The following is a 23,383-nucleotide window of genomic DNA, read 5'->3' on the forward strand; positions in this document are numbered from 1 at the left end:
GATGCATCCCACAACTGGACGGTTTTATCATAGGAACCGGTCACGATGCGAGAGCCATTCGGAGAGAACGAGACTGACGAAACTCGTTCAGTGTGTCCACGCAAGGGCTCACAGGCTGGCTGCCCGGTCGTTGCATCCCACAGTCGGACAGTGTTATCCCAAGAAGCAGTCGCGATGCGAGCACCGTCGGGTGAGAACGAGACTGAACTAACATTATCAGTGTGCCCCAGCAAGGGCTCACCAACTGGCTGTCCCGTCGCTGCATCCCACAACCGAATAGTGTTATCCCAAGAACCAGTGACGATGCGGGTGCCATCCGGCGAGAATGAGACTGACCTAACCGGACCAGTGTGCCCCCTGAGCACGTTCTGGACAGCTGGCCAGTTCATATGACGTCCAGATGCCACACAAAGTGTACTCGGAAACCGTGCGGAATATTTTCGCGATAGCGGAGAGTCGGCAGGCGAGAATGGGAGTGCTGATACATATAAATGTGGTGTGCTGTGTAAAATGATGCCGCTGAAGACTTGGATGAACCTCTGCACGTCCGTTGCAATCGACGAGATATCTCTGAGTCCGGAATAACCCTGCGTTTGTGCATGAAAACTTTGTCTGGCATCCAATAAACATGTGCTCACCTTCAGCCACCGAGCAATGAGCGGAAGGGCGGAAACTGCACCGCTGAGCGCGTTGATAAGGCCGAGCAACTCGATCCAAAACAGCAGTCGCTCGTGGTCGAAGAACAATTTTATTTCTTGCGCGAGTTCCATGTCAAATACTGTTGTTCGTACGTGTGCCATCCAAAATCGACTGGAATAGGATAGGTGAGGGGGGATGCGTTGTTCAATTCGTTCTCGCAGCCCTGCATCTTCAGAATTAGGAAGGTACGAAGATTTCATATCACAGATGTTGAAGCGAAGGCCACGTTCCATCACTCGAAGTGACGCAAATACAAGGTCGCGTTGCACCTTCGGCACGTCGACGAAAAACTCTCCACTCCATGGTTGGTCCGTCAGGAAATCGCGGAAGGATGCATGAAGGGGTCGGATTGGGGAATCTGGGTTGGTGGTGCCGCTAAGGAGGGATCCCATGCGTTTTAGTGTAAGCCCCACGTCGTAATGATCCTCTTGCATTGGAAAATGGCACCTCATGGCATTCAGGGAAGCTAATGGAAGGGGTTCAGCCGTGCCCAATATTTGTCCCATCACTGAGCGAAATCTCGCTATTGCCGTCGAACGCAGTTTCTGCGAATACTGCACGTTGGTAGATGTATCCTTCTGCAAGATATCTGTTAAAATGAGGCGATACATGTCGTACAACAGCATGCTTCTCTCAGCAGGATCGCGTGACACCACAGCGTCGAAGCAGTCGATTGAAGATAATCCAGCGAGGGGTTCTTTGATGTATTCGCAGGCGAGACGAGCCCACTCGAAAAGTCCATCAGCTTTCTCAGCGAGGACTGCAAACTCTCTGTCCTGAAAATCCAACTCTTCCAACTCCTTGGATATGTAGGCATGGATATCGTGCTCTGCGACTGCGGCTGGAATGTCATCCATGGACATCCGTCGTATGTGCTGAGCACCTGCAAGCTCAGCTTCAATGTCAGGGAGTGGGCGAGAGGTAATGATGATCCTGAAGTTATGTGGGAGATCTCCGATTCGAGGAACGGCTATTTTCCCAGAAAGAATACGGAGAAGGTGGCGACGTGTCTCGACACCGCCGCTTTCGTCTAATGCATCGATCACGACCACAACGGGCCCTACATTTGACGCTGAAAGCTTCCCTAATGGTTCCATCAGAAGCTTTTGCCACTGCTGAACAATATCCACTGTGTTCTTGAGGGCGCTCTCAGCCTGAACTGCATCTGCTAATGCTCGTTTCATTCCCGAATCACGGTCAGCCAGGTCGCGCGCGATGGTGGAAAAGACCTTTTCATGACGACGGTCTGCTTCTCGATGACGGTCGAAACAATAACATGAACCAAGCCCTCCAGCGTCGTGGAACCAAGTAGCGATAGTGTGGGCGATGGCTGATTTTCCCTTGCCCGCAGGGCCGGATAGCCACAACACACGCGGAACATCGTCTCCAGTACTGTTGACCCAGTCCGTGATCTGGGAGAGGATTTCCGTGCGCGTCCCTTGGAGACATTGTTTTGTGGTATCTAGTCCTGCGCCCGCCGCGTAAGTCATACCGCTGAGGTTCACTTCATCACCTGAAGAGACATGAATAGATGTCAAATCGACGCACAAAATGCTTACCTGTTTGGTGAATGAAGAGGGCTACGTCCCGAATGACTTGGTCGCGAAAATTTTGCATCAGTGTATCCAACACGTTATTGTACTTCTGAATTGTATCATTTGTTTCCGAGATGACGTTCTTTCCGAGTCTGATCCCTGTGACAATGGCAAAAGGTTGAGAACATGCAAAGCGCAATGACTTATTAGAGCTCACAAAAGTTCTTCCTCTCTGAATAATCACTAATAAAATGCGCACATTCAAGGGTTTGTTGAGAGATCTGTCCGACGATAGCACGCATCGACGAGATCTGACCAAGTGTCTCGTCTTGTGCCATAAAGCCGTAAACCTGACCCAATTTCTTGAGAAGCTGAAACACCAATCTATCGCGATCCGCCTGAGCAAGAATGATCTACACGAATGACGGCTAAGTGAAATAGGGGTGAGCACGAAGCTAGACATACCTGTGATGCACAAGACAACACGCCCAATGCCATCTTTGCATATGGATGTACCTATGGAACGTAATTAGTTCGTTTCGTATCGAGAGGAAGGGTCCATACATCTGCTATCTTCCCAATAACAGTGTCAAATATCCTGAGTGGTTGGAGATATGTGGCCGCGAGATTGTCTGCAGTATCGAGACCCGCTGGCGCATTTTGGGTAGCAGACGCCACAGTTTGCGCATGTCCCGAGAGTGGATGCATGCGCTGTGCATATTCTTTGGCGATTTGAAGTGCTGATTGGGGATCAACACTTTGGTCCACAACAGGAGACCTGGGGGCAACCTGATTCTGCATGACCATTGAAATTTAGACAGAGTGTAGAGGCTGAAGAGGAAGATTGAGCACCTACCTGGATATTCGGGATCGATGGAAACACGTTCATGATCACTGTTTGAGAGAATAGGGTTGTGGTTGTGGGAATCATTTGTGCACTTTATCACGATTTCAGCGTTATTCCAGACGCTAGAGGCATCCCCTTCGACTCACAGATATACTTTTTATACCACTTTTGAACTTTCCCAGAAATCGACTGACTTTGCCGCGGGATCGGCCCTAAACGAAAGATGCATCAGAGTTAAGATAGCGTTTCAAGTGCATGAGAAGGTGATCTTCACGAGCCACGTACCGAGCCTTTGCCAGCGATTGCGCCGGGTGTGCGAAGTTCTGGAGGAGGAGCTGGGCTCAAATCTGTCGATTGATTGTCTTCATTCATGATGAATTATTATTAACGATCAGGATCAGCAACGGTAGGGTGCTGGTTGAAGGGGTTAGAGTCTGAGAAAGAGAGAATGCCACGTACATTAAATAACACCATGCCCTTGCCTCGAGGCCCGCATAGCATTTGCTGCGGTATCACCTCAAGAACTCCAAGAACCGTTAGATGAGCGCCACGGAGTGGGGTCCAGAAAGCCCGAATGGTGCTCGGAAAGACGTACATTGGAAGCAATGAGTACCTGATATATAGTTGAGTTTGGCCTTGGCCGTAAGTAATAAGTACCTGAGTTTGGTACATGATGTAACCATTTGTGTCAATGACTCGCTGCTCGGTTTAACGTACGTATGTCGGACCTCTAACCAGAACCTCGGCGCTCGGCCGCGCCAGTCCCCGACACATTTGTATTTGGATAGAATTTCAGGCCCGAGCATTGAGCTGGAGGTTCCGGCTTACCCTAAACTCCATCTATACGAGTGCCGGTCGCCAGTGCAAGTTGATTCAAATTTGTCGTACCGTGAAATGTCAAACCAAATATGCATCGCGAACATTCTGGGCTGTTTGGCCGCCAGTTATCTGGACAATGTATACTATGGCCAGCAGGGTCTCTGGTACCTCCTACATTCATTCATCGATGAACAGTGCTGTAAGTGAGGAGGAAATCACGATGAACATTCAGATCCAGAACCGACAGGCAGAGTTACACCTACATAAACGTGCAGCCGTCGATGACCAACATATGACCATTAGCATGATTATCGGTCACCGGAATGAATTTTCCACGCATGAAATGACAGACGGCATGGCTTGGCATGTCATTACAGAACCCTCTCCTGGGTGTCGGGGAACGCCGCCAACAAATTCATAATCCATAAGCGAGGCCGTTATTGCGTCTACGAGGTTTCTCTTACCAGGTTCTTCTGGCAGAACGTTGCACTCGATGGCTACGGCACGATCATCATCGCGGCCATTGCCAAAATTCTTCGCAAGTGTTCACGTATCGCACTAGCCCTACATCATGCGCTTCTCAGTCACTGGTTTCCCTGACTTGATATTCGCTCAGATAACCCGGAACTCAAACAAACTGGACGTTGCTCATCACGCATATGGTTACTGTATGCATCCAAAATTCTGAGTGGGCCAAGGTCTGAGTATTTCAATCCCCCTTGATAGTCTCTAGCAGAGCCCAGTTATAACTAGCTGCATGACGTACCAGAAAAGCGGCTTCGTTTTTATATCCCGACTCGGAAGATCCTGTCTATAACAGAGGATCCGGGCGAGAACAAGAGCGTTGCGGGGATCGGGTGAACTCGTGTCTGTCGTTTTTGAGCTGTCAGTCGTCACTATCGCTGTGCATCTGTGAACAACACGCTCGTGATTATGGGGTAGGAAGTGAAATCCAAAAACTATCACCCCTATTTGGTACGAGACGAAGAATAGTCGCTCGTAATGGTCTAGCCTCGGATTGACTAGCCTGCCTCCTCCGGCGAGTCCAGATGCTCGTCTGCTGCTAGGGTAACCGTGATGGACTGCATATTATGCTTGCCACCCGAGGTGGGAGAGGTCGACCACCGTCCCCACTGCGCCCAGTGTGCTAGTATCTGCGGCGGTATTGAAATTCGATGGAGGCTCGGGCTGGCCATACAACTTCCTCTTCCCTGCGGCACTCAAATGATTCGAATCGGTATGCACAATATTGATTAGTATATACTCGGTCTAACCTAGAACCCCTGTAGGAACGACCAGTACTTCGCGTTGCACCATGAGAGTTTTGATTCGAATCGATACTATGTAACTTAGGTGTAGGGAGTGGTGGTCTGATCGCGCCCACAGTCAACTTTGCAGCGACGCAGTCCATAAATCACCACTTCCTACACGGACGGAGCAGGATGTCACATGGCAGGTGCTTCAAGCCTCAATATTCAATCTTGGGCTGTCACCGTTCCTGACGATGCCGGTGGCCATGGTTGCTGTAACTTAAAAGACATATAAGAATTACAGGCTCTGAATCGCGGTGATGTAATAGGAATATTTGCTAGGAGAGAAGAGACTGACTCAGACATGATTAATATTCTTTCCAAACTTTAGGTTTTTCCTGGATCCTTTCATCAGCCATTCTCGATGGCTTTCTGTCCGATGCCTTGTCCAATGTTAAGGACAATGTGAATAAGTTAAAGACGAGCGTCGTGGCAACAACTTCAAGGACAAGCGCACCTGAACAACGAAAAAAATTGTAAGTTACACAGCGGCAACGTCCAATCATGTCCACGGATGCGACTCACCGAAATGACTGGAACTTCTTGCCAAAAAGGTCATTGCAGATCTTCTGTGTCGTAATGTTACTTCGCATTTGGATCGCCGTCGATGCACCCAATCGCCAGTAGATGCGTTGGTGCGGTTGCTGTGCTTGCGACATCCGAAGGCACTAAATCGAGCGCTGGCGCATAAAAACAGAGGTCGTTTGGATGTTGTGTCGAACACACTTCTTACATCCCATCTACCATGGATTTACTGCACAATAGACGCAGACAAGCAGCCTCAATCACAGAGTCCTCTCTTCTGGGAACGTCCCTTCCCTTCATCGCTGGTTCCGTGAGCCCTCTAGAGACATGGGAGGAAGTGGACATATCGTCCACCGACTATGCCCGTAGGCGAAGCGAGCTGATTCAGATGATGGTTGACCTCCGATCAATGGGGTGGGTGTTTGTGGATATGTCTATAAGGATATCACTCATGCTACCTCTTACAGTGCCGACGCGCTGATTGACTTGCCATCCGTGGTCGTAATTGGTGGTCAATCCGGTTTGTCGTCGCCTACATTTGCAACTACAGCTATATTAAATTTGATATTTCAGCGGGCAAAAGCTCGCTCGTCGAAGCCGTCAGTGGGGTACGTCAACAGACAATTTGTCCTTTTGTCCCGTTATTCATTTTTCATTACGATAAAGATCAACGTCCCAAGAGATAGCGGAACATGTACAAGGTGATCCTACTAACCACCATCAGTTATTATAGATGTGCTCATACTACCATATGCAGATGCCCTATGGAATGTACAATGTCCAGTCATACTTCATCGTGGTCCTGCACTATCACCCTACGTATCGGCTTTGATCGTAATGGCCGGGACCTCCAAAAACCTACTAATGTGCCCTTTGGCCAAACGATCACAGACAAAAGTGAATTTGAAGTTTGGCTGCGTCGTGCTCAGGCGGCTATTTTGAACCCGGACATCTCTTCTTCGACTCTCCACACAAAAACTATCGAGGAACTTAGGAACATGAAAAATACATTAAAGTTCTCTCGCAACGTGGTGTGCGTCTCAATTGAAGACCCCGATGCGACTGACCTGTCGTTCTATGATCTACCGGGTAAGTATATGCTCATCTAAATCGAGGTGGCATATCTGACGAGCAGCGAAGGCTTGATACAAAACGAGGAAGCCGAAATCGTCACCTTGGTGAAGAACTTAGTGGAATATTATACCAAGAAAGAAAACACCATCATATTGACCACAATTCCCATGAGCGGTACGTGTATGAATTGCGAAATCCTGTTCTGCTGAATTGATGGGTGCCATGCCAGACGATATGGAAAACCAACAATCCATGAGTCTCGCCAGGGCCGCAGATCCTGATGGCAAGCGGACAATTGGCAAGTCACCCATACCGTAGTATAAGTCAATAATTCAACCTCTTTAGGCGTACTTACGAAACCTGACACGCTCGGTGCCGGGGCTATCAACCAGCGCCGCAAATGGGTAGAAATCATCGAGGGTCGTTCAGAGGATCACACATTGAGGCACGGTTTTTACTGCGTGCGTCTTCCCGATGACGCCGAACGTGCACAACGCCTGTCTCGTGCTGAATCGCAAAGGCGTGCCGCTGAATATTTCGACACGACGTCGCCTTGGAAGGACGTAACCGACCGTCATCGATTTGGAATTCCAGGCTTTGTTTCTGATGTCAGCCGATTGCTCATTCAATTGATCGAAGAAACGTGCGTAGACCTTCTAACTGGGTCGTCATAAATTACTTACATGGTCTACAGTTTACCGTGTCTTAGAGATGATGTCGACAAGCTCCTTGCCAAATGTATCAAGGACCTCGACGAACTGCCGCCGCCACTTGCAAATGACCCGCAAATCGAGGTCTTAGGACGAGTGAATACGTTCTGCGATGTCTTCAAGAGATTCGTGAATGGCAGTCACGAAGACAAATGTCTTGCGCAGCGGAATCGCACTCTCTATGCCATTTTCAAGAGGGACATACGTGGCACTGCCCCCGATTTTAGGCCTTTTAGTCATCCGGAACACTATGTTCCACTGGATGATACAGAGGGAAATATGACTCTTTCTGAGCGCGATCCTGGCGTGAAAGTAGTAGGAATAAATGACATCCACAAGGTCATTCAGGAGTATGTTTTCGTGTTTTGTTGTGGCAGTTGGACGATAGCTCAACCATTCATCAAGGGCAATTGGATGGGAGCTTCCGAACAACGTGCCATATCAGGCGAAGGCCAACCTCATCGCTCAATTTACCACACTCTGGGTTGCTCCGTCTGAGCGCTGTCTCGCTGGTATCAACGATGTACTCGATGAAGTCATTAACACACTCATAAGCACCCATTTTGGACGATTCAAAGTTCTTGAGGATTATTTTGGGTAAGCGTCGACTCTTCACGTTCATTGTCTGGGCTCAAGTTATCTGTAACACCAGCAATCTGATTCGAATTCAGGTCGACATCTGTAAGGCTCGCGCCCAAGTTGCTGTTAAATCAGCGTTAGATCTGGAAACTACTCCGCACTATACTCAGAACACGCACTATCTTCAAACGCTCCGCGACAAATGGCTATCACGTTATAAGACAGTTCGGAGTAGACCTTCTCAGTACAAGGTTCGCCATATTCGGGAGGATGAGGTACCCGTACCACCACGACCTGAGACGCCCAAGCGCCCGAGTCCCGATAATGATTGTAAGGAATGGGGACAGGAATATTCTTCGCCAATAGTTTCGCAGACCTCAGCATTCCTATCACCTGCATATACCGTCCCCTCAGAGTCAAAGTCGAGTAAGACTAAAACCCGCATCACTTCGACTCTACTGGCAGATACGCCTGAGGACAAGGCTTTGAGGGCTCTTGCAGAAGCGGGGTATGCAAATCTTCGGGTTTCAGATCTTGCACGGTTGTTGCCTCCTGACTCGTTCGAGGAAGAGCTAATTGTGATGGCTGATGTTCGAGCTTATTTTCACGTTGCCTACAAGGTGAGTCTCGTTCATCATCTCCGTTTCAACGTGTTAAATTGCCCTGAGCAGCGTATCGTTGACCATATTCCTTTCACGATCGAGCATACTCTCCATCATGCTCTGGCTGGACAACTTTCGCAAAGCCTTCTCACTAGCTTGCTGACTGATATTGCGTCTGCACCCAACTTCTCTGAGCGTATGAACGAGTTGGTCAGCGAAGATGCTTCTATCGCTCAGAAACGCATCATGCTCTCAACAAGAAAACAACGCCTATTGGACATTCGCCGGAGACTCGTGACCTTCAGCAGTAGTACTTGATCGCCGGGATCCGGGGGAGTTGCGATGTATGTTCGTTTGCTGGGCTTTCATATTTCTACGGCCACATGTCAATATGACGTCCTATTGGCCTCCTCTGTAGTAGAAATCGCGATTTGTTGTTTGTGTAATTGCTGTATCATTCAGTTGTATGTGTTCGCCCGTTATATTTCTGCAAATGCAGGAATCTGATTCTTCGTTCGTATTGGTACGTTGCTGCCTAAACATTATGATGACAAGGAGGCGGTCTGAGATGACCTGATCTTCACTGTTTACTACCACATCGACTAGATTCCAGATGATTGCGCTCTTCTTCCCGCGGTCCAGCGCGTCAAGCTTCAGTACTCAGTGCCATGCCCGTAGGTTCGATGTTCCAATCAAATACTTGGTTATTGATATGATACGACGGGGCAGTGAGGATCTGGGTCAACTTGAAGGCACAAACCTGGGCAAATCAAGTAAGAATATAAATGAAGGCAGGCCACGTTTGTTGCGTCACGCTCATCCTCGTTGCACTGAAAGACCACCTGATAAGAATTTGAGCCGGATATCGGGAGTCCTGCGATATATTAGCATTATGACGCAAGTGCATACAATATACAGTCACCTTTGTAGCTAGCTCCTGCATGACTGGGTCATCGAGAGCACCGCGCACAAGACTGATACGTACAGATGTGATGTGCTGTGTTAAATGATGCCACCAAAGACTTGAATGACCCTCTGCATGTCCATTGCAATGGGCGAGATATCTTTGAATCCGGAATGGCTCTGCGTTTGCGCGTAAGCACGATCTCTGACATTCAGTAACCATGTGTTCACCTTGAGCCATTGGACGATGAGCGGAAGGTCGGCAACTGCGACACTGTGCGCGTTGATAAAGCCAAGTGATTCAATCCAGAAGAGAAGACGTTCGTTGTCGAAAATTGGTGTTCGTACGTGCGCAGGCAAAAATCGACAGGAGTAGGATAGATATTGGGGAATGCATTTAAAATTCTGACAGCTCCGGATCTTCGCAATTAGGAAGATACGACAACTTTAGATTGCAGATATTGAAGGAAAGTCCATGCACCATGGCTCGAAGTGATGCAAAAGCCAAGTCACGTTGTACCTTCGACACATCGATGAAACGCTCTCCACTACGCTCTGAGTCTGTCAGAAATTCGTGGAAGGATCCGTGAAGGGAGCGGATGGAGATATACGAGTTGGTGGTACCGCCGAGGGAACCCATGCATTTGACCACAACCTCCGCATTGTAATGGTTGCCTCCGTCTGCAAAATGGAGCCACATGCATTCAGGGAATATAACGAGAATGCTTCGGCCGTGCTCAGTATTCGTCCAATGTCGCAAGCGCCTTCGTGGTCAAGCCTGCTGGTGCCTAGCATTTGCGGGTTTGTCCCTGTATACGATTTTCGTCAAAATGAAGTGATACATATTGTGCAACAGTATGCTGCGATGGACAAGATTGCGGGTCGCCACAAGGTCGAACAACTGGAGATACATCAGGAAGGGATCTTTGATGGATTCAAAAGTAAGACAGGCCCATTCGAACAGGCCGTCAGTCTTATTAGCTAGATCAAAATCCCTGCTACAAAATGCGAGGGGCCTTCCAGCTCCTTAGATATGTAAGCGTGGATGTCGCCCTCCGCGACTTTTGATGGAATGTCGTCCATGGACATCCGTCGAATACGCTAAGCCTCTGCAACCTCGTTATCGATGTCGCACGGTTCGCGACATTGATGGCGAGGTTGCAGAGGTCCGTGATTTGTGAAACAACCAGTTTACCAGCAAGAATAAGGAGAAGATGGCGCCGTGTTTCGACTCCGCCACTCTCGTCCAATGCATCTATTACGACCACGATGATCAGCCAGGTCGCGGGCGATGGTGGAAAAAACCTTTTCATGGCGACGGCGGGCTTCTCGGTGATAGTCGAAACAATAAAATGAACCAAACCCTCCCATGTCATGGAACCATTTAGCGATAGTGTGAACGATAGCTAGTTTCCCCTTGCCTGCAGGGCCAATAGCCACGAGCCTTCCACAGCGATTGCATTCGTGGGATGTGTGAATTTCTGCAGGAGCAACTGGCCTCGGCGAATCTGTCGATTGATTATATGTACTCGTCGGGCTAGTCACGTAGAGTCAGTGAGAAGTAGGGTGTCCGTTGAGGTAGTTCGGGAAAGAGTGGGTCCCACGTCGTTTTAATAACAACAGGCCACCCTTGACCCGAGCCTCGACGAGGCAATATTTGCTGCAGTTGACTTCAATACAAGCGGCCTGAGTACTAGTGCCAGTGAGCGCCAGAGAAACCATGCTGATCGCAGACTGTGACATATGCAAGTACATAGGTAGTGGAGTTTGGCCTTGGGACGTTAGGCCCTTGGACACTGACATGTCGACAGGTGTGAGTCGGATATAGTACTTCGCGTCAATCGATATCGAATCAATTAATCATCGACTGATCTGCTACGTGCTTCATCCGAGCCGTACGGACTGTCTTCACGTGACCACGCCTGTGTATGTAGTGGCTGTGTCTCTGTGCGCATAACTTTCTTTGCAGTGCTCTAGTATCTCTGTACATGGCTGGTAAGTCTATATATTTTTCCTTGGCAATGTATATCCATTTCACTGAGGACTTGTGTAGATCAAGTGGAACTCTCATCACCTCCGTTCGACAGCGTATCCCAGGTACGCTTCTCCCCGACAAACCCTGACCATCTCCTGGTATCTGCCTGGGACACTGTGAGCTTCCATCTATCTTTTTCGTCGGCTAAGGTTTAACCACACATCGCCAGACTGTACGGTTCTATGATGTAGCCACGAACGAACAAAAAGCCAAATTTGACCATCGCGCAGCCGTCCTTTCCTGTCTGTTCGGCGACTCGACCCATGCCTACAGTGGATGCTTGGATACTGGTGTGCGGGAGTACGTATCCCCATTTCATTTACTTGAGACGGACGCTGACTTTTCTCACAGGCTTGATCTCACAACAGAAAGGGTGACTTCTCTGGGTCAACATTCCAACTCGGTCTCTGCGCTCTCCTATGCACGTGAAATCAGTGCGTATCTCATTGCTATATTCTTAAATTCTTTTCTAACTATCACCTATTAGATGCGCTCATCTCTGGCTCATGGGATCAGTCCCTTCGTTTCTGGGATCCCCGCACACCAAAAGCAGAAGTATCGGATCATACGCTCCCTGAACGTGTTTACCACATGGACGTAGTGAACAATACACTTGTCGTCTCCATGGCCTCGCGCTTGTTCCATATATATGACGTACGACGAATGTCCGAGCCCGCGCAGACAAGAGAAAGCAGTTTGAAATTCATGACGAGAAGTTTAGCGTGCATGGCTGATGGACAGGGTGAGTCCCATGCTTATTCCTTTCGTGTTTGGGGGGTAACGTGCTTTGTGTTTTCACTCACTCATAGGTTATGCGATCGGCTCTGTGGAAGGCCGTATCGGCGTGGAGTACTTTGACCCGAGTCCAGAAATCCAGGATAAGAAATATGCGTTCAAGTGCCACAGACAAAATATCGAGGATGTGGATCACGTCTGGCCAGTTAATGCACTTGCATTTCACCCAGTGTATGTGTCTTCTCGTTCTTTTTGACCGTGGTTGATCAGTTCACCCTTATTCCTCGTACCATGTGATCAGACACAATACATTCGCTTCTGCGGGGTCAGACGGCACCGTCTCCATCTGGGATCACAAGGTCAAAAAACGGCTGAGGCAGTACCCGAAATATGCGTCTGCGATTCCCAGTATCGCGTTCAACTGCGACGGCACACGTCTGGCAGTGGGCGTGAGTTATACGTGGGATGAGGGGGACGAAGGTTTGAAAAAAGAAGGCGGTACAGTCAGAGCAGTTTGGGTGCGTAAGGTTGGCGATGAGGTCAAGGTGCGTGATTTCTTTCTTGCTCAATTTTTATCCATATACTGATTGATAAACCTTTTTCTTGTACAGCCTAGGGCGACGGGCTGATGAAGAATACTATTGAATGCCGTGATGTATTACATTTTTGTGCTAATGGATTTGCCCCGCACAACTTCAGCCCGCCAGCATGGTTCAACAACGTGAACGTGAGTTAGCACACCTGATGTCTGCAATGTACACAGCGCAGTGCAGAGTAGGGCATCGACAAGATGGATGCTTATCCGATTAGACTCTTTTCAAGCTTAAGTTTACCGTCGAGCTGATATTCACCGATGTTCTCTAGGTCGAGGGAACGTAAACTTACCGGAATGCACTGTTCTAGGCGCTCAACTGTCAATCATCCAATAGGTTAGTCGGGCGAAGTCCATTGCAAAATACATACTTGCATAATGATACTGTAGATCCATTGCATCTTAGAATGCATCGGACTGACGTAATCATTACATACCTTAGCAACCGAGCGCCGAGCGCCGCCGTCTCTCTTGAAGATCTTAACAAACTGACCATACGACTCGGTTTCTATTGGGCGCCAATCAAGTGCCTTTCGTACGCTGTTTCAAGTTATTGTGACCCGACGCTGTGGTACCCATCAATGAAGGGTTGCACTTCTACACAGTTATCAAATCAAACCTTATCGATCCCTTCTCTTCTCCCAGGTGGTTCCACTGGTTCTAGATTTCTCCAACCCGTCGCACCCCTGATGGGGATCGCGGTCCTTGGACGAGTGGGGAGGGCTCGTCAAGTACAAGAATCCGATATCTGCAATGCGATTCAGGCAAAAATCTAAACAGCAGACGAAAATTTACATTGGGTCAACTATCTCGTTGGGTATTGAAGAGCATGGCAGGCAGCAACAGGTAGATGCCAGTACCAGCCTGATTCCTGAAACACTGTCGGCTACCTGAACACAATTAAAAAAAACGGCCGATTAATCCGCGGCAACCTTTCTATTTTAATATCTATGACACCGCCATGCGAGTCGCGGCCCGTCATGCACCGAAGCCAATAGTATTCGAGTTTGGGTGATCTCATTTTGCCTGGCGAAAGCAAGAATCAGGAAGAAGCTGATGCGAGCACACCTGCACACCGTCTGAATTCACCTGGATATCGCCAGGAAGACAGTGAGCATACCACCACAAGTATCGTTTTCGACCTGTAGGACACCGACTCCCACAATGCCATTCGGCACCGTAAACGACAGCCCGGCAAATACAAAGTCACCGCAGTCATCGGTGACGGACAGTGAGAAGAGAGAAGAGCCCGCCATCTTCGCAGGGTAAAGGGGGCGGCGATGTTACACGTGTATTCGTGACCGGCTAGAACTCCGCCACGCTAACTCGTTATGGTGTTCCCCTTGAATGTCCATTAATGGACGTTTTATGAAAAAGAAGTTGGCTGCTCCACCGGCCAGCCCCGTTCAATGGGCTCTCGTTGAGCCCTCATTTCGAGATGGTTGCTCTCGACGAGCATTTATGATTCATTTTAGTATCGATGAAAGCCAGGAGTGTCGCATGTTGAGTCCGGTTCGAGTACCCGAATAGCATTGAAGTTGACCCCGATGTCGTGTTCCGACGGTCTGATGAGGATTCGTCGTGGAAAAAAAACCGTAGGTCACAGCTGTCAAGCTCGTATAGGTGCGCTGCTGATTGGATCAAGCACAGAGAGTCAAGACGCGTAAGAAGTGGTTCGTACGTTATGCCACATACATACAGTTGGATCCGTCCGCTCGCATCCTGTCACTGGCGAGTGACGTTAAGCTTGGCATCGAGAAGGCGTCGGGCAGGCTCCAAGCCGCATAGTGTTTTTTTCACCAATGAGCATGCAATGCAATCGTTCGGCCAATGGAAAATGCAGTGATTTATTTCAGAACAGTTCTGGTCTGAAGAAGCTTTGGACACCGTAATCATTGGCCAGCTCGGAGTGTCGTACGCTTGTTCGTAGTAATCAGGCCTGTCTTGGAAGAAATACAGGAACATTTCTCAGAACGTCGAAGGTGGGAGTAAGAAAAGGTTCATGGATGGGTTCTAGCAGACGAAAACATTCGATCTCAGCATACGTCCGTCGGCTTAGTCATCCAACGGAGTTCTCGTTCACTGTTCTCCCTGAACCAAGAACCCTCCGAATCATTCACAGCGCTCAACAAGACATATCGAGCACTAATGAGCCTTTGAAGCAGCCGCTTTTGCAAGTATTACAGGTCCGCAGACGTCTTCCATTGGTCGGTAATGTATTTGGAACAGTTTTACGGAGTCACGGATCGGATCACATCGGCCTTACATGCTCTTATGGTCCAAGATCATGATTCCACTGAGCCTGGCTGCCTTGTCAGGATGTGGCGCCATGATCAGTTAACGTTCTGTCCCTCATCAACTATGTGGCAAATTTGCAAAATGGTTAGCACTAGTGAGTACTTGTTCCAGCCGGTCACAACGCGGCTCTTCTGATTCGTCACTTTCATGTTCATTGTCCTCTGTCAGACAGGCCAAGTACTTCTAGCTTGTCTAAATTCGACTGGTTTTGATCACTGGAGACGCAGCATCTCCTGCTACATAACTGTGAGTTACATCTGTGAAATACTGACACGTCGTATCATGTGCGCCCAATCGATCTTTGAAAAATCTGACATTGTTCACTGCAATGGGTATATCTGTGTGGAGTGTGGCACTGCCTGCTCCGTCACAAATTAATACTTGGTGATGTTTTCCCACGTATGTCGGCGACTCGATGGTTGGGCCCTCGTTTCTTACCGGCGGCATGAATAATTAAGGGGTTTGCGCCCTTTGGACTGGCAACTTTCTGTGATATAGCAGCCAAAAGATGTCTGGTTTCTGTTGCGCCCCTCTCTGGATACGAACGTGTGCTGTGCCCATTGTCATATCCAAAGAGGGAGTGTGCTTGCTTTGGCAATCAACCACTCAACTCCGTGGAATAGCGAAATGGGAAGAAAGGAAGACCCTTCTTCGCTATCGAGTCACAATCCGCACCCCCGAAAAAGAAGGCGGTAATCCTCATTAATATCCTATCTGACTCCTCAGACGGCATTCATAGAACACTACACTCAAGATTCGAGGTTGCCATCACCAGCCACTACCATCTCTCCTCGCTATCACCGCAGATTCCGAGTCATGGACCTTCCAAAACCCGCATGCTCCTATTTCCAAATTCCAGCGTGGAGTCGCTCATTGTCTTGCGCTTCTCTTTGACTTGACTCGGAATATATCTGGCGTAGGTGTGATGAACAGACAGTGTATCATTGTTCGCTGGATATGACTCGTGAGTCTTGGGGTTCTCGTGGCAAAAATAGTAATTCAGGATTGATTGAGGACTTGTAGTAAACTCAGATTCTGGAATGCTCGTGGTGTCAGCATGATTACATGTCTTGAAATGACTCATTGACTCATTGAAGTATTGTTCACGGCCACATGCTAATTGTTCACACAATGTATGGGCATTTTACTCGACGTCCTACTGCACAAAAATTTGTCCCGGCCTTCTCAGGTACCCCCACCGCAAACCAGGGGTTGCCACGATCAGCCGGGCAGACTCCATTGCACGTAAATTGCCCCGGTATGCCCGTCACCGGGCACGAGGCAGTCGAAGGCACGCGCAAGTCCCCTTATATCCGCGTACATACATGATCTACACATGCGATTAGCTTGCTTTGTTGGCACCAGTCGTCAGATCGATCAATCGTGTGCGTCTTCGTCATTGTCCGCTTTGATTGGCCTCCATAGAGAGCTGGCAATGAGCGAAGGTGCCTGTGTTCAACTGAAGAACAGTAAATGAATTTTGGACACATGTACTATTAGTATGGCTTGCTGCCGCATGGCTGCCTCGTGTTGATATCTACGTCGGCTACAAGCACAACGCGGGCCTTCGCTGCTGTGTCGTGGATTAATAGGTAATTAGATTAGATACGCCACGAGCCTTTGTAGTCTGAATCCTATCGATATTAGGCGAGGGCCCCAGGCCACTTCGGCGGAGGCCATATTCGCTTCGTCCTTGACGCAATACCACCGTGATTCAGATCGCTTGATTTGACTGCTTTGTCCTTGTGCCATCTTGACCCATCCCCGAATATTATAGATAAATCATATCTTAATTAGCACATTGTATGAAGAGTCTATCATCCCTTATCGGAGGCGTGAATATTCATCCTCAGCCTCACGGCGCGTTATACGCTTCGCTCATTGTCTATAGGAAGATCAAATTGAGTTATGATTCAGAGACTTTAGATGACCTGTCTCGTCGGACTCCGCTGCATAAGACATTTGGTTCCGCGATCCGCGTCATCCCCACCGTGTCACGTCAAAGCAACATCATCGCTAATATTCGCATTTCTCCGGATTTCGTCCCGACACTCAAAGGCGGGAGCATAAATTCAAGTTTCATGATATCATGATTAACTTGAAAGATATTCTCGGACCGCCCTAACCGATCTCCCGAAACATTGGCACATATGGCCGGTAATGGGATGAGCCGCACTTTTGCCGACGGTGTTTCAGCGACCCTCCAAGTCCGAGGCCTGACAGGTTACAAGGACGAGGAGAGTGGATATGCTCCGAAAAGACATAACGTCAACATGTACGTTCTCAAGTCGTGATCCGTGTTTCAAGCTTCAAGTCTCCGAGTCAAAGTACAGCAAATGGGCGGTGTAACCCTAGGAACAGTACGTACGGCATTCTAAGCCGATGGAGCATCATGACGCACTTTAGACTGTGGGGAAAGTGGGATGCTCCGAGCTCTCCTGGTGCGCGTGGTACATGAAGATTCAGGTCCAAACTGCAACTTGACAGAATAACAGATTCTCACTGTGGCATGATTTATCCCACCGAGTGTTGAGGTTTGACTGAAGGCTCACTGACGGATGAGTATAATATTTATATCCGCGGTGAAGTGGACAAAGAACCATCAGCGCACACACGTGGTCGGCCCTAACGGGCGAAAAGCGGAATTGGTCTGGGTTGGGCGGGAGGGGTTCCCTCGCACATCCACCGAGCGACCTGCAGGTTGAAAATATTCCCAGAATGTTCAACACATTCTACCGAGTTGTTGGTGTAGCGGACTACACGTGTTACGATAGAGGGCAGGGTGAAGGGTACATGTATTCCCTTTCTGGAGGCTGTCCTAAATGATATAATGATGTTCCGTCTAACGTTTTGTTGCACTGGCAGCGTACGACCGCACGGGGCTTGGACTAAAGCGAGTACTGAGATACTACGTACATCAATGTGGGGTAAATGACAGGAGGATCCTTACTATTCAGCGCTTGGTCTGATGACGTCTCAAGTTGATGCGTTGGAGTTTAAAGTCCTTGCTGTGTAATTGCATGACCCGCAGGTACTAAGCGGGGCAAGGACGCGCGCGGTATATTCGATTGGCGGGTAGATGGCGGAAATAAGCAATATGGATCGCACGGAAAATAACTTTCGCTAGTATGACTCCAGCGCCACTGCGTTCGATGCTAATCCCTTACAACCGAGAAGAGGAGTGGTAGTAGGACGACGAATGTATAGCCACCACGCAGGTCTCCGTAGAATCCAGCTACACCTTCCTTTCCCTCGAAATATGAAGTCGAGTCAATCTTCATAGTTGCCTAATCGAGCGTGGCATATACAAGTTTACGGGTCTTGCATACCTGGAATGGAATCTTTAACGTCGAGGAAGACAATCCGAGAATAGCTCTTTCAGCATGTGAAAACGTAAAGGGTCGGCATCATACTCGCGATCAGATATTAGGCGGGTAGAGCAGGCGACCGTGTGCATTACTGTATGGTCATTCAGCTTGAGCCAAGGTCCGTGAATGGGACGAGACTGGAACCAAAGGAACGGAACCGTCGGCGGAGGGTGACACATGATGCCGCGGGATAAATGGAAGACCTGAATTCTGCGTGGGTATACAACCGAGTCAGTACTGAATTTTTCAGATAAGGGGAGGGAAAAACGGGGTCAATAATCTGTGATTAGATAGTCTGGTGCATATTTTGGGGAATATCGCCGGCCGAGGAAGCCAGCAAATTCGGCGAAAAGACAATAAGAAATGTGTTTATGCGGTGTTTGGCTACGAAATGGATGTGATTCTGTCTCAACCTGAGTATAGATTGCATAAGCGGAGAGTTGCTTCCCTCTCATTGTTTCCCCCAAATTCGGACCACCGTGAAATGAAGTATCCCAATACAGTCAAAGCGTACTCTCCAGGAATTAAGTTCATACGGAACTTTTCGACGTTCGATTTGATCATGGTATATAACGGGCGGTCCGTATTGTTTTCGCTTTGTGTGCCCCACTCGCCCAATTGTTTGCTCGATAGCGCGCTTTGTGAGACAAAGAAAAGCAGTTCAGTAACCGCGTGCCACGCCTAGCGAAACCTATTATTCTACCGCATCATCAGCCATCCCCCCTTCTTCCTTCCCATTATTTCCCCCCTTTCAGAACCGTTCACTCACCTTAGCAGCCATTGTTCGCGGTCCTCGAGACACAACAATCATGCCTGCGCTCCGCACACACGATACCCCTTCTCAATGTAAGCCCCTTTATTCAACAATTAGCTCATTGCTCCCCCATATTCGACGCTAATCGCTCACCTCTATTTCCTCAACAGCACTTGAGGTGATTACAGACGCCCTCCAACCGCCAACCTTGGCTATTATTTCTCCGACGCCGCGCGCCTTCACTTTCCCTATTGATCAAAACGAAACCTGTCCTTACTCGTCGCCTGTTAATTCGCCATTTGAGCCAGATCTCCGGAAGCTCACGCTCACCCCTTCACACTCCACTCTCGTTCGCACTCTTTCCCCTGTATCTCCCTCGTCATCATCAGGATCGACTTCGGTCTTCTCCTCGACATCGTCATTCACTACCTTATCTTCTGGCCCTGCATCCCCATCATCGCACAAACGCCGCAAGTCGTCGATATGCAGCGACATCGAGCGTAGACCAAGAAAGGGTGATGAAGATTACATCAAGCGCCCTGAAAATGCTTTCATTCTCTTCCGCAGGAAGTGCTGTGAGGAGCGACAACAAGCTCAAGAGGAGGCAGTATCAGCAGCATACGCTGACGCGCCAACGAAGAAGCAGCGACAGGCGGATCTGTCAAAAACAATCAGTCAGCAGTGGAAAGCGCTTTCTGCAGAGGAGCGGCTGTATTGGGAAGAGCAGGCGAAGGAAAAGAAAAAGGAGCACGAGCAGATGTACCCGAATTACGTATATCGCCCCCAGCGATCGAAGGACAAGAAGGGGAAGAAGAGTAAGCGAGGCGAGTTTGAGCACGAGACAGATTGTGAGAGCAGCATCTCGTTTGTGCTTCCATTGTCGCCTCCGACGGTGATGAAGCATGGCCGTTCTGCGTCCGCTCCCACTCCCCCACCTACTCGGCAAACAATCCAAGTTCCGACGGTTTACATGCCTTCGTGTCCGACATCGCCGTCGCTGTTGCCAATGATCAGCCGCCGCGCGTCGCATCCAGACCATGGAATGAACTCATCAGCGTCACAGTTCGATTTCTTGCCCCAACAGCAGTTTTCGCACCCTAACGCCTATGTATCAGGCCTTGATGTGAGTACCCGATTAACGTCCGAGCTCGAGTTCAGGCTGACGATAATGCCCAAGGCCAATGGATTCTACCATGGGATGTTCGAGAACCCATCTGCGCCTCATCCTCTGTCGATTTCCACCGACATGTCCATGCTGCACGCTAGTCAACAAATGGTTTCCCCAGCGTCGTCGATAATGTCAGCCGCTTCATCCGGCCCGCATACCGGCCCTTATACGCCCGTAAATTGCATGCCTTCCGCATTCTCGTTCCACGAGGCGTCGCGTGATTTAGACAGTGCGTCCTGCATGAATGAAGCAGAAATAGATTCACCCATGTCTGGATCGCCTCTGGATAACGTGCACTTCGGATACCCCGAGTCGTATTCTTGGGAAGGACAGGGCGCGTGGGAAAGCCACGGCGACCTTCTTGCCGGAGACGAGTTTGACCTGAGTGCTATCCCTCCAATTCAACTCGGTATGCCAGGATGCGGGGGGGAGTTGGTGTCCATGAGCCAGCACCCGTCGGCATTCAACATTGACTACGCGTCTTGCTCCTTTGACGCATCGTCGATGGAGGTAAACCAATATCCACTCGAGGCGCAAGGGCATGATACGTTTGAGCAGTTGTTCAACTTCGACAACATGCTTGTGGCATCTGCCGGATTCTGATCTCTTAACCGATGTATGCTGGCGTCATCGGCCTTGGACTTTCTTTTCATTGGACACCTGTAAAATAACCTCTCCATCACATCCGCATCCACGTCCGCACGCTCTCACCTTTTCTTCCGTATTTGATCTTGGTTTCTGTGGATACAACGTTGTTGAATTAGCTGTAATTATACATGCGTTTTTATGTGCATACTCACATCATTCCACGCACCATACCCTTCGTGCGCTACCACCATCCCTCACTTATGTCCACTCTTGACGATTTTACGTATCCCCCACCCCATTCATACCGCCCGCACATCACGAAGATACCCTGTTGTTGTAACTTTAAAGATTTTTACGGTTGTACCTACCGAGTTGCGCAGCAGAATATAGTCTTTGGAGACCCCGCCTCCGACAACGTGTGCTGTACACTGAACGAAAGGTTTTTGAATGTGAGGGCTAAATTGACTCAGGAAGTGCGTTGTTGTGGTAGGAAGAAAGAGCAGAAGTGTGATTCCCATGAACGTTTCACTCTGGGGCGTTTGCGGCGAGGTAAGGGTACTGCATGACATGAGGTGTCCACGGAGACGGTTTCCTCAGAAACGTTCCGACCCTAACCCTAAAATATTGAACCGGTACAAAGGGTTGGTAAAATACCAAACGTTAAGACTTGGAAGCCTAGGCTGGTAGGCTCCAAATATTCACTGAGTCCACTATAATAATGGGTTGATGCTTTGAGGTGCGTCTAGCTAGCTATAGGATCTGGCGCTGCTACGCCATAACCAGAACAAATGAGAATCGAATATGTAACATATGTGCACTGTTCGCTGATTAACAAGTGATTTCTCACGGATCCGATGACCGCCTGTGACCAGCACAGCAAAAGAGCTTGCAACTGCAAGCTTGTCTCCACCACCCATGTCGCTCCCTCGCTCAGACTATGACCCTCGTAGGGTGTGTTTAAACCCATTTCCAGATCTCAACTTGAACTTCGGAAAGCATCGCCGGACTATTGGCATTTACCTCGCAGGCGCTTTGGTCTGTGCGCTTCTTCTACCGACCGCACTGATGCTAACTGCATGCCCTTCCGCAGTTCGCACTTGCAAACTGGACTTTCCTTGATGCCGCCATCTTGTCTGCACACGCTCACGCGCCTTATGGAGACCCCCAAATCCCGCCTCCTGTGCATGTACAGTTCGTTGATTGGGTGCCGGGCATCTGCTCGCTCCTTGGCATGCTCATCATCAATTTGATCGACAAGGATAGGATTAGAGGAGATGATTATGGAGACTCTACGGCTGTGTGGAGGGCACGCCTTTTCCTGTTTATCGGATTTGCTTTCATGGCTGGCGGACTGGCGGGGAGCGTGGTGAGCCTCGATGTTTTTTCGAACGCCGCCAAATATTCAATGTTCCATCTAGTCTCTTCTCGTGCTGAAATACGTCATGATGGACTACCCCGAACAGTTCACATACTACGGCTATGCCAACGTATCGCAGAACGTGGCTTGATGCTGTCTTCAGTTGTGCTTTGGATTGCACAAAGTGCGCAGACCGAATACGATTATAGCCTTACGCTTTAGTCACAGATGCAGTGTTAATGTTTCTTGAATTTTTCAGTGTAGCTGTGAATATGTATCTTTCTTTTGCGACTTTCTGGCGGGTTCGATGGTCGGCGGCAACTGGATAATCGGCTTTTCGATGGACGGTCGAGAGAGCCATAAGTATCTGCTGGTGTATCGAGGTACCCGAAGGTAGGCAGCCCCAAATCAATTTATTTGAACTGGAGGTTTTCGCTCAGCTGGCGCGCGAGCGCCAAGTCGAAAAGCTCGAATGTTTCAAAGTATGTTAGATCAAACGGACGACCGACGGGAATGTCTGAGTATCAGAACCCTCGCCTCATTGGCAAAATAGCACTGATGTCGAAGCGGATGCTAAGTAGTGCACAGATGCGGCTGCTTTGAAGCAGCCATCCGGGATTGACAAAACTACCGACTTCGATGGGTGTGCATGTTTGCACGGATGAGCAGGATAAGCCCTGCTTCTAACTTGATGTTGATTACATTGGCGATGGTTACTAGTCGAGGTTCCATGCTTGAAGCTGGAAGCTTGAAAGATGTTATAAATGGAAGGCGAGAGTCGGGTTGACTGGGCTCGTACTATCTAAATACTCAGGCAGAAGACAAGGCTGCAAACGAGTCGAGTACACAAGAAATCTGATCAACATTCTAGTCAACAAAAACATA

General features: G+C 49.0%; 5 protein-coding genes across 5 annotated transcripts; 4 read left to right on the top strand and 1 right to left on the bottom strand.

The window, feature by feature from the left end:
• Window positions 1–2,319: 2,319 nt before the first annotated feature.
• DFJ58DRAFT_793811 (uncharacterized protein) lies at window positions 2,320–3,761 on the bottom strand. The gene is made up of 7 exons (XM_041390426.1): window positions 3,367–3,761; window positions 3,228–3,293; window positions 3,116–3,172; window positions 2,799–3,029; window positions 2,700–2,750; window positions 2,452–2,662; window positions 2,320–2,393 (listed from the first exon to the last, which is right to left on the bottom strand). The coding sequence occupies exons 1-6, from the start codon at window positions 3,451–3,453 to the stop codon at window positions 2,648–2,650; spliced, it is 507 nt and encodes a 168-aa protein (XP_041242733.1). The 5' UTR covers window positions 3,454–3,761; the 3' UTR covers window positions 2,320–2,393; window positions 2,452–2,647.
• Window positions 3,762–5,839: 2,078 nt separating this feature from the next.
• DFJ58DRAFT_746473 (P-loop containing nucleoside triphosphate hydrolase protein) lies at window positions 5,840–9,101 on the top strand. The gene is made up of 11 exons (XM_041387466.1): window positions 5,840–6,149; window positions 6,203–6,255; window positions 6,309–6,343; window positions 6,402–6,436; window positions 6,493–6,824; window positions 6,876–6,983; window positions 7,155–7,452; window positions 7,519–7,869; window positions 7,925–8,116; window positions 8,172–8,718; window positions 8,770–9,101. Exons 1-11 carry the CDS (start codon window positions 5,956–5,958, stop codon window positions 9,016–9,018), a joined length of 2,394 nt encoding a protein of 797 aa, XP_041242734.1. The 5' UTR covers window positions 5,840–5,955; the 3' UTR covers window positions 9,019–9,101.
• A 2,337-nt stretch (window positions 9,102–11,438) lies between these two features.
• DFJ58DRAFT_793817 (WD40 repeat-like protein) lies at window positions 11,439–13,005 on the top strand. The gene is made up of 7 exons (XM_041390427.1): window positions 11,439–11,598; window positions 11,657–11,754; window positions 11,808–11,938; window positions 11,990–12,072; window positions 12,126–12,380; window positions 12,448–12,604; window positions 12,675–13,005. The coding sequence occupies exons 1-7, from the start codon at window positions 11,592–11,594 to the stop codon at window positions 12,958–12,960; spliced, it is 1,017 nt and encodes a 338-aa protein (XP_041242735.1). The 5' UTR covers window positions 11,439–11,591; the 3' UTR covers window positions 12,961–13,005.
• Window positions 13,006–19,318: 6,313 nt separating this feature from the next.
• DFJ58DRAFT_442816 (uncharacterized protein) lies at window positions 19,319–21,298 on the top strand. Its single transcript, XM_041380431.1, has 3 exons — window positions 19,319–19,477; window positions 19,556–20,508; window positions 20,563–21,298. Exons 1-3 carry the CDS (start codon window positions 19,441–19,443, stop codon window positions 21,154–21,156), a joined length of 1,584 nt encoding a protein of 527 aa, XP_041242736.1. The 5' UTR covers window positions 19,319–19,440; the 3' UTR covers window positions 21,157–21,298.
• Window positions 21,299–22,009: 711 nt separating this feature from the next.
• DFJ58DRAFT_746476 (uncharacterized protein) lies at window positions 22,010–22,793 on the top strand. The gene is made up of 2 exons (XM_041387467.1): window positions 22,010–22,176; window positions 22,232–22,793. Exons 1-2 carry the CDS (start codon window positions 22,057–22,059, stop codon window positions 22,718–22,720), a joined length of 609 nt encoding a protein of 202 aa, XP_041242737.1. The 5' UTR covers window positions 22,010–22,056; the 3' UTR covers window positions 22,721–22,793.
• The last annotated feature ends 590 nt before the right edge of the window (window positions 22,794–23,383 follow it).

Source organism: Suillus subalutaceus (genome assembly GCF_016647625.1).
Source record: "Suillus subalutaceus strain FC151 chromosome Unknown DFJ58scaffold_70, whole genome shotgun sequence".
Lineage (NCBI taxonomy): Eukaryota > Fungi > Basidiomycota > Agaricomycetes > Boletales > Suillaceae > Suillus > Suillus subalutaceus.